This window comes from Schistocerca piceifrons, chromosome 3, assembly GCF_021461385.2.
Source record: "Schistocerca piceifrons isolate TAMUIC-IGC-003096 chromosome 3, iqSchPice1.1, whole genome shotgun sequence".
In the NCBI taxonomy this organism is placed as follows: domain Eukaryota; kingdom Metazoa; phylum Arthropoda; class Insecta; order Orthoptera; family Acrididae; genus Schistocerca; species Schistocerca piceifrons.
Window position 1 is genome coordinate 693,790,719 of NC_060140.1, and position 17,842 is coordinate 693,808,560.

The window sequence follows — 17,842 nt, forward strand, 5'->3', positions numbered from 1 at the left end:
TACGTCGACAGCTGTTGTTCAGGCTCTTATCACAGTTCGTTGAAGACTACTGTGTAATGAAGGTAGGCTTTGCAGAGAAACACGTCGGTTGGCTGTGTGGTGCCCTCTGTATGAACTGATAATCTTCACAGTAAAACAGTTATAGTCTCTAATAAAACTTAATGTGGATGTGGAGTCAGCTCCCTCTAGCGCCCTACCAAGGCATCATTGCTTCTATGCCATGGAGTATCGCTACTGTTACCCGTGCCAAAGCTGGACATATCGGCTATTAGGTTGGTGGTCAGAATGTCGTGATCGATTAGTGTAAGCTGCATCTTCTGTCATAGTTCATCAAGAAAGTGATAAATTCAAAATTAAGTCAACTGCCCCCACACCATAACATTTACATTATCCTCAGCAGACCTAGAAGATACTTTCAACATAGGAGAAAGATAAAAGAATACATGCTAATGAAATATATGTGAATCAGTTTCATTTTCCTGATGTCTCTGTACTGTTGTCCTCTAGTGCAGAGAAACTTCAACAAATATGTATTAATGAAGCAGATTTGTAATTATGCTCGTAAATCATCTATAGTATAATCTAATATAAGTATAACCAATGTATTTCTTTTTTGTTTATGTTAGTTGAAATCAGTGGCAACAGAAATAAACTGAAGGGTGAAAGTGGTCTGGAGTGATTTTAGTAAACTAAAAATGATTTTCATAAACTATGATTCCGTAACTGTACAGTGTGTATTAGCAGCTGTAGATTAACGACAATGAGGATTGGACTTTTAATGCGAAAAAAACTCATAAACCCTTTGCCATCGAGCAGTTAAGGGACACATGTAGGGCATTACTAGCAGAAACGTGGAAACAAAGAAATGGGTCAGAGAATGGAGTGGAATGGAGTCTAACAAAAATGAAATGAAGATGGGAATAAGTGTAGCTAGGTGAATGATTTATAGATGGGCCAAGAAAGATCATTTCTAGATACCTAGGGATTAGAAAAAACTGACACAGTTCCCATCGGAAGGCGATTAAATGACATTAGGAAAACGCAATATCATGATTTCGTGTCCCCTGAATATCATGAAATGTAGAAAAGCCCACGACAAGTCTTCGTACAGCAGTGGGCATCAGATGACTGATGAGGGTAATGATTATGGTAAAAATAATTAGTTTCCGAAAGTGGGAAGACTAACTGCTTCCATGCTTCTGTACCAAATGTTCACAGTGAGTTTAGCTACAAGCACGTGGTCCCTACGGGAGCTACAAGTAGGAAGACGGTGAACATTTTCTAGATGCTGAACTGAAAAGTATATCATTAATTGGTGTTTTCCAGTTTAGTCCTTGTAGAATTTCTGACACTCTCTTACTGGAGTCGAATAAGCCGATGAACAATCGTGTTGCCTTTCTTTGCATACACTCGATGTTCTCCTCTGCTCCAACCTGACGACCATCTCACACACCTGACGATATTCCGTTATAAACATCTAGCCTTTTACTATGCAATCTCTTTCATAGAGAAACTATATTTCCTCCGTAGTCTGCCAACGAATCTAAATCTACATCTGGCTTTACTTGCAATCGAGCCAGTGTGATTATTCCACTTAGCTTCTTTATATATTGCTACTCCCAATTATTATTATGACGCTACGTATTGCAGTTGAGAGTCATTAACCCTCTAATCAAATGCTACTACATCTTTACATTTCGTGCAGTGTATGACTTAATATTTCTCTATATTCAAAGTCTGCTGATAAGCGGTGCATCTAGTTGATATTTTGGCAAAATATGTCCGGTTATTAGCAGTTTACGTCGGATAAGGATCCCACTTATGTAACCAGGTTATCAGAAAAGTGTCTGAGATATCGAATATCCATTAATTCATTTAAATAAAAGATGCCTCTTAATACTACCAACAGACCTAAAGGAACTATTAGGACTTGCTGATCGCTTTGTACTAATTTGTTCGGTTAACTATTCGAGTTGCATTTATGATTCTCCTGGACTGAGACTATCTGTATAGCAATGGGTATACTTGAAATACACAATATATGATGTATGCAAGGACAGAAAACGAACAGTTACAATACAGAGATGAATGGTACAACCTTATTACCATATATTTTAGTGTGAAACATTAATTAATGGTTTCCATGAAATAACTGTTCTAAATGTTGGGCTCACAAAGGTGATTCGAACACAATTCAAACTCACTGCGCTTTATATTTACGCTACAGACAAAGGATTCCTGATCTCAAAATATTCAGCAAGCTACTCTCATAAACTTCTGTAAGTTTCTCGGTATAGATCTGTCTCACCTCGTATAACATGAAAAACAGATTATTTATCATACAACTCTGAAGGCCACTCGAAAATACTAAAATGAAGCAAAAAATCTGTACTGAGATTTATTAAACTGAATTAAAGATGTACGCGAAAAGCTAAACTTTTGACTGCTGCAGTGTTCAACGTCTTCTTCTGGAAACCTTAACTGTGAGTGTTTACATCGTTAACATTCTTTGTGTTCTTGTAAAGTGTTCAAATATTATTTTTTAGCATTTTACTATACTCATATCCTACATAAAAAGTAACCAAATCTAGTTTTGCCTCATGTTTCTTAATTTTGTACTTGGTTGTTAGCGTGCGAAGCTATTTGAAATAAAATGAGCTTTAAAAAATGTAGCATGACCGACATTAACAAGTAAGAGTAACCACTGTTTCCGGACTTGAAGATACGGTAAGTTTAATGAAACCGTTTACAATTAATTTGAATTTTTATAGCTCACTGACTATTTTTTCTGCAGGCTATGGTATAGTACACATCGGGAGAGCGTAACGGAGGAGATCAAAGAAGAAGTACAAATAACGGCCTACAGGAGACTGTCTGGAGAAGGCAAACCTTGGGAGAAGATGTCTGGTCCACTTGACGTGTAAGCAAAGAGTAAAAAGCTTTGTATTTATTCCATGAGGTTTTGGGACTGCGGGTGGATGACGTCAACTTGCTGCGATACCATTAATTAATGGTTTCCATGAAATAACTGTTCTAAATGTTGAGCGCATAAACGTAATTGGAGCACAATTATTCGAACTAATTGCTCTTTTTATTTGGCCTAGAGACACTACGAAGCCACCTTCAGATGGGTTTTACCACTGTAGATTGCTGGTTCACGCTCTAAGTTCATATCGAAAACTGACGCGTAGGTTACCGCCGGACGACCGCCTACCTTTCGAATCTAACGCCCTCCATCGAATACTGCCCTATTTAAAGAGCGCAGGCGCATGTTTAACGGTGAAATTGCCTGCACACCCTTTGTCAAATTGAGAGCTCGCAGAATCCAACTTCAGTGGTCAAAATAATATATACTGTGGCTGGACGTCGGATTAGGCATAAATTTATGTATTTCTGGACATATCAAAGAAATCACCGGGTCCGACACCTTGTCACCTTCCACGAAACGTACTTCCCAGGTTCCTTAATAACTTAATCTTGTGCTGGCAATCATTTTCGTTGCAGAATAGTCTGTAATATGTCCTGTGGAGATGCGATGCTCGGGTATGGCTGAATGACCCGGGAAAGGTGAGTGTGGCGACCATGCTCAACGCATGTTTCATATATTATGTGTGTGGTCTCACCAATGTAGGCTTTGGCATATTGGCATAGTATTCTGTATTGCCTTTCGCAAACCGAGCCGAAAAGAGCGCAGGTCTTTCTAGGTGGCCGGAAGATTTTTAACATACTGTTCCTTTAGGAATCTGCCGTGATAAGCTATGAGCATACGCCACCACTCCAAATTCTGCTATAAACTTAGGACCCACACCAGAAATTTGCAGTGTAAAACTCACCTGACAACAGCCGCCTGGTTGTTCGTCAAAATATTGTGGAAAGACGTCGGTGTCACCCGGCTGTAACCCCGAAGCCTAATGAGATGCTTATAACACTGATAAAACTTCAAGAATCGTAACGTTGTACCCCTTCACCAGCTGGCTTTCTCGCTTGTAACATGTTTACTAGATACACTACGTAAACAAAAGTATCCGGACACCTGGCTGAAAATGATCTACAAGTTCGTAGCACCTGTAATGCTGGAATTCAGTATGGTGTTGGCCCACCCTTAGCCTTGATGACAGCTTCCACCCTTGCAGGCACACCGTCAATCAGGTGCTGGGAGGTTTCTTGGGGAATGGCAGCCCATCCTTTTGATGTGCTGACCTGAGGAGAGGTATCGATGTCGGTCGGTGAGGCCTGACACGAATTCGGTGTTACAAATAATCCCAAAGATGTTTGATAGGATTCAGGTGAGGACTCTGTGCAGGCCAGTCCATTACAGGGACGTTATTGTAGTGTAACAGCTCCGCCACAAGAAGTGCATTATGAACAGGTGCTCGATCGCGTTGAAAGATGCAATCGCCATCCCCGAATTGCTCTTCAACGGTGGGAAGCAAGGAGGTGGTTGAAACATCAGTGTAGTCCTGTGTTGTGATAGTATCACGCAAAATAACAAGGGGTGCAAGCCCCCTCCATGAAAAACACGAGCACACCATAACACCACGGCCTCAGAATTTTAGTGTTGGCACTACACACGCTAGCAGATGATTTTCTCCGGGCATTCGCCATACCCACATCCTGCCATCGGATCGCCACAATGTGTACCGTGATTCGTCACTCCACACAACGTTTACGTTTTTTCACTGTTCAATCGTCCAATGTTTATGCTCCTTACACCAAGCGGGGCGTCGTTTGGCATTTACCGGCGCGATGCGTGGCTTATGAGCAGCCGTTCGACCATTAAATCCAAGTTTTCTCACCTCCCGCCTAGCTGTCAAAGTGATGCAGTTTGAAATTCCTGTGCGATGGTCTGGATAGATGTCTGCCTATTACACATTACGACCCTCTTCAACTGTCGGCGGTCTCCGTCAGTGAACAGACGAGGTCGGCCTGTACGCTTTTGTGCTGTATGTGTCCCTTCACGTTTCCACTTCACTATCACATCGGAAACAGTGGATCAGGGATGTTTTGGGAGTAAGGACACAAGTGACAACCAATCACCTGACCACTATTTTTTTAAAAATCCGTTGAGTTCCGCGAAGCGCCCCATTCTGCTCTCTCAAGATGTCTAATGACTACCTAAATCGTTGATGTGGATTTTTGGCAGTAGGTGGCAGCACAATGCACCTAATATGAAAAACGTATCTTTTGGGGGGTGTCCGGATGCTTTTGATCACTTAGTGTAGCTTCGTTAACGCTATACTGACTCAGTGCATCCTCAAGGGTTATTTCTTTGTCGCAGGAAATTCACGGAACCGTCAAAGCCGCCAGCTGAGGAATCGCCACCTCCTGTGCCTTTCTTCAAACTGGTAAGCAAAACGTCTCACTCCAGATACAGTTTCATTATAATGTCCAGTGACAGACAAGCCTTTTATATCTAAAATGGTCACAGTCTCAGTCAGTCTATGGCTATCTCAATACTCTTGGTATGTGGTAAAGCTGGTAACGCGCCTTCTTAGTACGCATTAGGCCTGCAACATGTCGACCAGGGCACTGCGCGAAACGCAGGACATGCCACTCCCGACCTCATCGATGAGAGGAAGGATCTACTTCCTTTAATATTTTTTTTTTACTCCTGTAGCAATCCACAGAAGCGTGCGTTTGAAGAACCACTCTGGAGATATACATTGTGTAAAATTACTGGCATCCATGTGCATTTGTAGTGATTTCTTATAAATATGTCCGCATATAGTGTCCTCCAAGAATGTCGTGTGAGAACTGCTAAAGAGTTTTGATATACTGAAAAGGAAACAAAGTGAAGCAATTTCGATTATTTTCAAAAAAAAAAAAAAAAAATGTCTCTGAGCACTATGGGACTTAACATCTCAGGTCATCAGTCCCCTAGAACTTAGAACTACTTAAACATAACTAAGGACATCACACACATCCATGCCCGAGGCAGTATTCGAACCTGCGACCGTAGCGGTCGCGCGGTTCCAGACTGAAGTGCCTAGAACCGCTCGGCCACCAACGGCCGGCGATTATTTTCACACATTGGCTCCAACATGCACGCACTTTTGCATCATTCCACATGACTCTTTCTGATAACTTTCCATTGGACGAAAAACAAATTGTATGTGATTTGAGGTCAATAGGAAAAGTGACTGTGGGCCTAGCTCCTTCCTTCTATAGCAAAATCGAAACAAAATCTTCTTTTTCTTGTGTCTTACTTGTCAATAACAATATTAATCTAAACTTCACTTTTTATATCGATGTATTATTCTTAGTAATACAATCTATGGTTACTGTATACAGCGTTTGTGAGGTAAATATGATCATAAAACGACATTTTCTTATAAAACTTCTTATTCTTTCATAAAATCTATTTTCTGCTCTGCATGTTAACTATAGCGATACTCAGATAAAACTTGAATTGCATGCTTCTTTTTTTTCTTTTCTTTTTAAAAAAATTCCTCTTGTAGTTCTCTATGAGCTTGATTTCTCTCTTAGTCTTACAGCATTCACCTGACTCTTAATATCTAGGTACAATGAGAAAATCTTCATTTTCATACCACTGCAAAAGATTTGTCTTACTTGATTCGTTACTCAGTTCAAATTTGGTAAAAATAATACTTTTATTCTGTTAGACGCAAACTGTTCAGTTCCACTACTGATTGTTTCTGGTACCTCACCAATTCATACTCTGACCCTTTCAGTGTTTTTGTCTGATGGTTCAGTCTCACCATTCACTACATTAACGATTTTCATTTTTCATTCGGAATGCAAACTATGATCAAGGATAATCGATATGACAGATCAGGAGACTTTTGTCATGAACGATTTTTCAGTTTTTGTAAAGGCACTTGAGAGATATCTTGAACAACATCTGTTATTTCTATTTTCGAATAATACTGAAATCTACATACGGTGGTTTGGTTTCGGGAAACCGTAAAGCAATAAATAGCTCATCTTATCATGAAAAACCGTAAGTAGAATGTTTCATCTGTTTACTGTCTGCAAGGTAAATAAAGAGGTCTTTTTCCGAGAAGTTTTCAATCAAAACACAAACACCTCCGAAAGTGCCTCTGTTTAACGCTGCTGATCCTGTTTTGTCGGATACCAATGATTTAAAAAAGTACGGAAAAATCTACTGGGTGAGAGAATCATACACATCTTTTGTGTGCTCTTTCTCATAACAAGTCAAAAATCTTAAATACCGCTCACTTACCAGCAGCCGGCCGGTGTGGCCGTGTGGTTCTAAGCGCGTCAGTTTGGAACCGCGCGACCGCTACGGTCGCAGGTTCGAATCATGCCTCGGGCATGGATGTGTGTGATGTCCTTAGGTTAGTTAGGGTTAAGTAGTTCTAAGTTCTAGGGGACTGATGACCTCAGTAGTTAAGTCCCATAGTGCTCAGAGCCATTTGAACCATTTTGAACTTACCAGCACTGGATGAGAAGTGGATTTTTCTTTTGTTTTATTTTCAAATACATTAATGGATGAAATTTATTTGATGGGCAGGTAAATACACACATCAAAAAAAGTTTTGCACCACCCCGGCTCCCAAAACTCCTGAAGATAGATGTTGACTGTGGATATTGTGTCACAGACACAGTCCCTTCGACTGTCCAGAGATGTCACTTAACCCTCCCAAAGAGCATGAGCAGCCCCTATTAGACAGAGGAGGTCCGACAGCCGATCACTTCCAATCATTCCACCAGGAAGGAGGTACACGGTTCGTGATGTCTGTAATTCAACCGTACCTAGACGGTAAATAACGCGGTTCGATCGCGTCCGCGTTGTTACTTCGTGCCAGGAATGGCTCTCAACAAGAGAAGTGTCCAGGCGTCTCGGAGTGAATCAAAGTGACGTTGTTCGGACATGAAGGAGATATAGAGAGACAGGAACTGTCGATGACATGCCTCGCTCAGGCCGCCCAAGGGCTACTACTGCAGTAGACGACCGCTACCTACACTCTTTAGACCTACCACCATGAAATCGTAGCTCCGTTCACCGCCACGCTCTACCATCATGCTGGTGGGTCTGAAGATGGTCTAAAGCAGCCTTTATTGTTAATACAAAACTTCTGATTTCGCAGTGCAATTCAAGTTTCTCCCAAATAAATTATCACTACCCTCGCAGATACCAGAGCGCTGAAGCCTTCCTTTTATGCTCCAATTAGCTTTGGGTGTCATTATTAATTTTAAAACATTCAACGAGAGCAAAACAATTCAATACTTCACGGAACAGAATTTCTATTGCCTGACAGATTCGTTTAACCATTAAACGAAATTTTCTTTCTGAGGTTTTCTGGTAAGTTATTTCTTTTTGTTAGAGTTTTCATTTTCACAGGAAAAGTATAGGCCTAAGCCAATGTTGAGCGGCGGTATGCTTGATAGTAGCTGTATGCTTCAAATTATTTAATGCGAGTAATATCCGAGAAAATTAATTATTTCATGAATATGAACTAGAGTTGCCAATTCTTTAAAGAGGAGAAAAGGGATAATAGCGTATAATGGTAGTGAAAATAAGGGCTAAATAAAAAAACTAAGGGACAAAGTTAACAGTTCGTACAGAATAACAGTAAATAATCGTATTGTATTATTATTATTCTCTATAAAAAAGGTATCACTACATTAACAAGACACATTACGTAGATCCCTTCCAGTACAAAAAAGGAAAGAAAAAAAGGTCATGGGAACAGAGATTCAACACTTGACATATTACATTTACAGTGATTTTAAAACAATATACATTATGACTATTATTCTCTACATGTACAATACACGATTACGTTTCCTCCTAACTGGAGTGGTACATACATAACTTCTTTATTTTTTTCCTTGGTGAATTTTCTTCTGCACTATAATAACCAGCTTCACTCACCGTTAACTCTTTACAAAACATTTCATTGAATAACTGATAGACGTTGTCCTCCCAGAACATAACTACAACAATTGACGATAGTGAAAGAGGAATACAACGTCACACATTGAGATGTGTCGGGTCATGAAACATCAAACGGAAGTCCCATTGGAGAGCCTAATTTCATCGATAGGAGTGGGAGGAAAGTAAAGGAGAGAAGCACAAAACAGTCACCATCTAATTTAAAAGGATGAAGGGGTGGAATTCTGAAGATGGGGGATATTCTTGAAAATAAGGCTACCCGGGATTTTCGTCCAAATTAAGTTAAAATACGGCATTTCCCAGGAGATACGGGATAGGTAGCAATCCTAAAACGAACAGAAAGCGAAAACGTTGTACCTGAAGCGTCTACCACCTTACCCCAAAAGTGAAAGATGACTGTGGTGGTTCGTGTTGGGTCGTGCAAAGAAATGGTTTGGCTCGCTCTGCCCGGTCTCCACCTGTCTTTCGTTCACTGATCCATCATGTCACCCGACCAATGTGCCCTTTGAAATGAGAACGTACACAGGTAAGAAGACTGAACTGAACAACGTGAGTGCACTAGGTGTTGAATGGATTTATTACACAGAAGTAGGATTTTGCTAAAATAATGGCTCCCTTTTTTCCCGGAGTTCTCAATTTTTGAAAGCCTAGGGTCAGGCCTTCCCCTAATCCTCAAATCCTCCTGAGCCCAAATTTCACATGGAAAGGAAACACAACTGGGTGGGAACTGAAGGGGGGGGGGGGGCGAGGACGGTGCTGTGGAGTGGGGGGGGCAGGCGGAAGAGCGAGTGCTCAAGAAATGTTAGCGAAAATCTGAGGAATACCAGAGTGTACTGGCGCTAGTACTGTAGCTGCAGCAAACAGTTGGCACATTTGGTTGGAATGGCGCTTGCAGTTCCGCTTCTCGACGGTGTGGGAGCGCCTGCTGCTGTTGCTGGGCCTGGTGGCGGCGCTAGGCACGGGCGTGAGCCAGCCCCTCTCGATGTTGCTGTTCGGCGACCTGACGGGCGTCATGGTGGACTACGGCTCGGCGGTGATCAACGCGTCGCTGGCCGGCCAGCCCGTTCCGGAGGCGGCCAGGACGGCCTTCATGGACGGCGTGCGCAGCTTCTCAGTCTACAACGCCATCCTGGGCGCCGCCGCTTTCGTCCTCACTTACGTCTGCATCTTCACCTTCAATTACGTCGGGCACAGGCAGGTAAGTACCGCATGTGAGTCACCTTTTTCAGCGACACGCATAGGAACTAGGAGGGTCATTTCAAAAGTTCTACATACTCTGAACAGACCCGAAGAAAACAATTTATTTTACAAACTACCTTTACATGCCTTCAATATAATCTCCACTCTCACTTATGACAGCTTTCCATCGTTTTGGCAACTTCTGTATTCCGGATAGGGCAGCTTGATTGTTGAGCTGTCTGACTATTCGGGTCACCTCAATGGAAACTTCACCAGTGCTAACAAAACCTTTTGTCAGACTTGTTCCCTCAATCTGGGAACAAATCAAAGTCTGGTTGGTGGGAAAGTATTTTTGTTGTGTACATAGTTCCGCGTAGTCAGCGCGTACACAACTTTCCCAATAGAGCGCGGCCCGCTAAGCACAACAGCGCAGGCGCAGCGCTCGTCCGTCTGCGCTCTACGAGATGGCGCTGCCATAAAGACGGACCAAATTCTGCTTCCGCCGATCCGCGTATTAATATGTAACGCAGCCAATGAGATTGCTGCTAACGTAAAACCTTTTCTCCTCGCGGATCACACTCGCGCAGTGATACCTGAACGCGCGAGGTATTATAACGAGTGTACAGACCTCCGATTAGTCAGTCTGCACCAGTCTGTACCAGTCCGCATTAGTCTGTACCAGTCTATAGTCAAGTTTCAGTCTGCGCCTAATAAGATTATCATATTCCTGTACAAAGCCATGAAGAGAAATGTATAGACACCTTGTCAAGTATCAGAGATATGTGAGAATAAGATTAACGTACCAAGACCAAAGGAACTTCAGATTGTCAATTGTAAATAGCATCCAGAATCAAGTTAAGTAAGGTTTACGTTTTTATTATTTTAATAAGTGTGTGTGAAAATTAATCAAGTTCTGTTTAAAGTTGATCACCGTCAATCTGCTTCTCTAAGTGTGCAAGTGGCATTTCTATCGTCTGACCTAACGGCAGAAGATAAAACACGCCGCAATAAGACCATGAGACATATTGCTGACACTCGCCTACTTCGTTAGAGCGACAAGTCAAATAATTTGATGGTGTGTGTACCGAAGGTCTTACAGTACGCACACCACAATTTTCCATTCATATTTGTCAAGCGTTTGTCTCACTAGCAGTAGGCGATCTTGCATTTTCGTGCACAATGAGAACACCAGCTGCAAGAGTGTCAGGCAGTGCTGTTTTTCTGGGGGAACGCTGGGGGATGCGTACCCCTAAACTTTTTTGTCGATAAAGTAATTTTTTTACGATGTTGAGAACTTGGATGAGTGCCAATGATGTATTTAACGGACGTAAATTTTTTCGTGTTGGTAATTGCAATACGAACGATACCAGTATAGTTTCTGGTGGGAAAAGCGATGTCATTGACAGGAAGATTGATTGAACTCACCTGTTTCATCTGAGGTGTATTGTAGGTCAATTGAAGTGTACGATACCATTTTCTTTTATTGTTCAGGAGTTGATGGGAATCGCATGCTTCATCTGAGGTGATGTAAACTGAAGTGTTCGATATGCACATTCTCTTGTATGTTTCGGTGTTTCTCGCTATCACCTGCTTCATTTGAACTGGAGTCAACTGAAGAGTCCGATACCATTTTTATTTTTTTGTAGTTCGACATGTTGATGTCGTCATGGCTAAAAGCAGACGAGTGCTATCCCATGCTTCAGTAATAAGTAATTTTCGTTGCATAATATCCAATGTCGGAGTACCCTCAAACATTTTTCAGAAAAAAAAACACTGGTGTCAGGTCTTCTTTGATGAATTTTCGAGCGCAAAACATTTTGCAGAAACAGCTTGTAGTATGCGCCTATTGCAGACGTCCCCTGGGGCACTCTATTTGTAGCTATGACTACATTAATATCATGCACAAAGATCACCATCAGTTTCACCTTTCATTGTTGGCGACGGAATTCCTGCGGGTCTGAAGCATCGGAACTTTTCCGTTGAGACGACGGAGACTTCTGTTCTGGCTAAAGTTTTCGTATCTAGACTTCATCAAGTGCAACACTCCTTTTCAGGAATTATTCTTCTATTAGATACCGTTGAAACCGCGATTCTTTTGGGATCTGCTTTCCGCTCTTTATTCAGATATGCTTTCCGCTCTTCATTCAGGTCATTCGGATCTCATCTGTCAGCCGCTTTTCTCCTCTTTGATTGTTCAGTTATGATTCTGTAAACTAAAGAGACAGACATTCTGGCCTCATATGCAATTTCCGAACATGTCTTTTGTCAATCCTCTCTGAAAACGTCATAACAATAACCTGAGGAAATCAGTCTGCTGCAGTTGATGGCATTCCACTTCTTTGGTTGTCCTCAGTGCTTTTCAGACCCTCACGGAAACGAGCAGACCACCGTGATACTATGCTACCATCCACCACCCCTCTCTCAAAGCGTTGCAAATTTCCGTTGAGTTATTTCCTCGTAGATATTCGATTTTGATATAGAAACCCCGGCTACTATGTGTAATCTGACTGATTCGGTTTCAGGTTCCATTTTAAAACACAGCCATGCGAACCTGCAAAATACATACACAACCGTTATGCCTGAAGTGTCACTCATAAATGACATGAATTCCGATTTAATCTCGCCACTGTAGCGGTCGAGTATGTGCAGTGTGTAGGAATTTTGAAATGACCCTCGTATGAATGAAACGACAAAAATATATACGGAACAGGTTATGCAGGTCTCACCCAACGTTCAAATTATAGATAGTTATTATAGATAGTTCATCCATTCTGGCAATCGAGAATTTGGGCGAGTTTTACCTGTTATGGGTACTGGCAAGACATCAGAATATGTGACATAAATGGCCGTATCTTCTGATCACATGGTCGCAGAATATTGAATTTTTTACGCCGCAAAGAGATCGTAAACTTTGCTTTGTAACATAAATTTCAACTTGATACCCATTAGTGATAAAAAGGGGTATTAACAGATGTTCAGATACACATTTTTTTCGTGTAGCATAATTACGATTTAACAATGTTCTTATTTTTTTTCATTTACTTGTACTGAGGAAGCTTGCATCTTGCCAAATTTCATGATTCTTGGTCGACGGGAAGTACCCTATACGTTTTGATGAGTGAGTTTGCAAGTATCAAATGTGTGACATGTATGACATACAGGGTGAGTCACCTAACATTACCGCTGGATATATTTCGTAAACCACATCAAATACTGACGAATCGATTCCACAGACCAAACGTGAGGAGAGGGGCTAGTGTAATTGGTTAATACAAACCATAAAAAAATTCACGGAAGTATTTTTTTTAACACAAACCTACGTTTTTTTAAATGTAACCCCGTTAGTTTTGTTAGCACATCTGAACATATAAACAAATACGTAATCAGTGCCGTTTGTTGCATTGTAAAATGTTAATTACATCCGGAGATATTGTAACCTAAAGTTAACGCTTGAGTACCACTCCTCCGCTGTTCGATCGTGTGTATCGGAGAGCACCGAATTACGTAGGGATCCAAGGCGAACGGCGATGGACCTTAGATACAGAAGAGACTGGAACAGCACATTACATCCACATGCTAACACTTTTTTATTGCTCTTTTTCGCTGACGCACATGTACATTACCATGAGGGGTGAGGTACACGTACACACATGGTTTCCGTTTTCAATTACGGAGTGGAATAGAGTGTGTCCCGACATGTCCGGCCAATAGATGTTCAATGTGGTGGCCATCATTTGCTGCAGACAATTGCAATCTCTGGCGTAATGAATGTCGTACACGCTGCAGTACAACTGGTGTAATGTCGCCGCAGGCTGCCACAATACGTTGTTTCATATCCTCTGGGGTTGTAGGCACATCACGTTACACATTCTCCTTTAACGCACCCCACAGAAAGAAGTCCAGAGGTATAAGATCAGGAGAACGGGCTGGCCAATTTATGCGTCCTCCACGTCCTACGAAACGCCCGTCGAACATCCTGTCAAGGGTCAGCCTAGTGTTAACTGCGGAATGTGCAGGTGCACCATCATGCTGATACCACATACGTCGACGCGTTTCCAGTGGGACATTTTCGAGCAACGTTGGCAGATCATTCTGTAGAAACGCGATGTATGTTGCAGCTGCTCGCCGACCGTGGCCCGTGTTTGTTACAACACGGAACTGAACATCGGAGGTTTCAAGTGTCAACTTTAGGTTACAATATCTCCGGATGTAATTAACATTTTACAATGCAACAAACGGCACTGATTACGTATTTGTTTATATGTTCAGATGTGCTAACAAAACTAACGTGGTTCCATTTAAAAAACGTAGGTTTGTGTTAAAAAACATACTTCCGTGCATTTTTGTATGGTTTGTGTTAAACAATTACACTAGCCCCTCTGCACACGTTCGGTCTGTGGAATCGGTTCGTCAGTATTTGATGTGGTTTACGAAATATATCCAGCGGTAACGTTAGGTGACTCACCCTGTATATGGCCGTACCTTTTGCTTGCACTGACTTATAAGCTTAATTTTTTTTTTACATCGACAAGAGACTATGTACCTTAGTATGTGACATAAATTTCAACTTGATACATCTATCAGTTCCTGAGGTAAAGGGTTCTTAACAGTCCAATAGAAAGACCTATAAGTGTTCCGTTTCCACCTATTGATATGAAAAGGAAGCAACGTAAAATGCATGAGAATATGGGCTGGAAAAGGATGAGGCAGAAAAACTGTAGGAGAATATGGGCTGGGGGAGAGGAATGAAAGAGGCACCTTATTTTACAAGTCCGTCTTGAAAACGCATAATTTTTTTTTTTACTATTACTGGTTTCGGTTACTGCCATCTTCAGATCAGTTACAAACAAAAACAGTGTGCAACTATCTAAGTTAGTTTGATGACACTAAATCTGTAAAATGCCTGGTGCTACATAATATAGATAAAAAGTGTTAACATGATAACAGTCATGTATACCAGCCATAAATACTACAAAATATTATGATTAGTTCAACGTCAAACAAAACATGTAGGTACACAGCAAGTGCTGGTGACGATCAGAATGCGTCTGGTATTTATACAAAGAAACTGAGGCAAGCAGAGGGCACTATAGCTAGGCTACATGAATAACCAGTATCGCTAATGTAATGGTTAAAATGTGGTATGCGTAGTCATTAATTAAAATTACTTCACATAGCAAAACGAGCATCAGACAATAAAATATGCACTCACATACTATACGTGGAATTAGATCCATACTTAAAAGTGCAAATACAAATAATGTGAAGCTCCTAGCTTGGCAAAGTAAAACATACAGTTGTGTAAAAGCCAGTATAAAAAGTATAATACTAAAATCACATCTATAAAATGAAATCTTCCAGCATTACAATCAATTACCATATAAGTAATTGTGCGGTAATTAACGAAACAGTGACTATTAATTAAAAATTAAGAAGTCGATAATACATCCGGAAGGGGATCTCAATGGCGGCACATCGTGACTTCGCTGTGTGACGATCTTGTTTTCCTGCGGCGGAAGATGCGGAGGAAGGCCCAGTCTCCTCGTCGCCGGCGTTCGGCGCCCACGACCGCATGCCAATCCGCTGGGGCGCTCGATGCTGCTCAAACCAGTAGGCTTCTGAATACATGAAAATATGCATTTAGGTTAAACTAATTCTCTTCGTTCAGCAGTAATTCCGGTTTATTGTTGTGCTGGAAGATTTCATTTTATAGATGTGATTTTAATCTTATACTTTTTATGCATGCGTTTACACAATTGTACGTTTTACTTAGCCAGGTTAGGAGTAGTAAAGAAGGAATGGCTAGACGACAGTTTATACTGATGTACACGCTACATAACATGTGACTATGTAGATGCTGCCTATAGAAAAATTGAAGAAACCTTTTCAGAAGAAGCTGTATGGAAACCAAGAACTCAGATTCAAGTCGGTACTAAAAAGGGAAAGGAAAGCTGAAAGGTACAACAAATGAATATACAGGTGAGCTCTGCAAAGTAAATCATGGAGAAATGGAAGAGGAAGCAGCTGAAGAGGAGAATTTTACAGTGCTTTGAAATACCTAAATCGAAACAAGACCCCTCAAGTAGACGACTTATTCTCAAGGTTACTGGGATACTTGGGAGACGCACCCATGATAAAATTACTCCCCCTGGTGTACAAGACGTATGATATAGGCAAAATACCTTCGGACGTCAACAAGAAAGTAATAATTGCAATTCAAAAGAAGGCAGGTGCTGACAGGTTTTAATACTATCAAACCATCAGTTTAATAAGTCATGGTTGCGAATTACTAATAAGATTTTTTTACGAAATAATTGCAAAAGGTGGTAGGACCCGACCTCGAGAATGTTCGCTTTCGATTCCGGAGAAACGTAGGAACACACGAGACAATAATGACCCTACGACTTATAAGATAGGTTAAGAAAATGAAAATATAGTTTAGCGCATTCGTAGACCTAGAGTAAGCCTTTGGCACTGCTGACTGGAATACTCTCTTTTGTGGCGGTGTTCGTAGCGACAAACACTTGGCTGTAGAAATGGCTTACGAAGTCACCGCCACACTTTTAATAGCGGGCCGACCGGTCCGCTGGAACAGTGAACAGAAAGATGAAAGCCCAAACACTCAGATTAAATAAAAGTCGGTACTTATCTTTATTCACGAAGATACAGAAACAAGATCGTGAACTCCGTGTCTACGGAAATCTGTCTAGTTCAAGTCGGAGCGGCTAGGTCAGCGTCGGCTGACGACAAACAACAACTCTGCTGCGATGAACACCCAACTGACTAGCAAGTACACAATTCGGAGGCGAGTATACAACTGAGCGGCGAATGCAGAACTGTCCTAGCGCTCGCGACTCCAGCGCTTAAGAAGCCCGAAGCCAGCGGTGGCGCGCGCAGACTTGCGGCGATTTGGGGGGGAGGAGTGTTATATCCTAGCCACCGCCACAAAACTGGCGACGAGGATGGGATATAACACTCTCTTTCAAATTCTGAAGGTAGGAGCAGTGAAATACAGGTACCGAAGGACTCTTTAAAATTTGTACTGAAACGAGACCTCAGTCATAGGAATCGAAGGGCATAGAAGGAAAGCAATAGCTGGATTGAGATAGATTGTGGCCCATCCGCAAAGTTAATTATTCTTTACATCCACCAAAGAGTAAAAGAAACCAGAAATTAGGAGAGTAAATAAAAATTTGAGGTCTGCCGATGACGTAATTATGTCAGAGACAGCAAAGAACTTCGAGGAGCAATTGAATGGTACGGATAGTGTCTTGAAAAGACGTAAAATGAATGCCAAGGAAACTAAAGAAAGCATAAAGGAATGTAGTCAAATCAGGTGACGCTGACTGAATTAAACTAGGAAATGAGAAGTAGATAAGTTTTATTATCTGTACAGCAAAATAACTGATAATGGTCGAAATAGAGGGGATACATAATTCAGACTGGCTACAGCACGAAAAGCATTTCCGAAAAAGGGGAATTTGTTAACGGCTAGTAAAAATTTGAATTTAAGTGTTACGAACTCTTTTCTGAACATGTGAAACTTGAGTTATTACCAGCGTATAAAATGCTGAAACGAATGCAGCTAGGTGACGTCTTCGACAATCCCCGGAATTTCAACAGATACACTCCTGGTCGTTCCTGAGTCATAAATACAACGAGCAAGCGCTGTGTAAGGAAATTTAATGCCTCGGTAGGCAGAGTCGCGCCGATCAAGAACCATAATACGGCATGCGCAGAAATACGACACACACACAGACACATACACACACACACACACAC

General features: G+C 41.5%; 1 protein-coding gene across 2 annotated transcripts in view; it reads left to right on the forward strand.

Moving 5' to 3' along the window:
- LOC124789684 (ATP-dependent translocase ABCB1-like) overlaps window positions 1-17,842 on the forward strand; it is a 238,757-nt gene that overhangs the window by 83,730 nt on the left and 137,185 nt on the right. For both annotated transcript variants that reach the window (XM_047257121.1, XM_047257119.1), the window contains 3 exons: window positions 2,795-2,920; window positions 5,279-5,345; window positions 9,777-10,079. In XM_047257121.1, coding sequence (XP_047113077.1) covers window positions 2,901-2,920; window positions 5,279-5,345; window positions 9,777-10,079 — 390 coding nt within the window. In that variant the 5' untranslated portion in view covers window positions 2,795-2,900. The remainder of the gene's footprint in view (window positions 1-2,794; window positions 2,921-5,278; window positions 5,346-9,776; window positions 10,080-17,842) is intronic.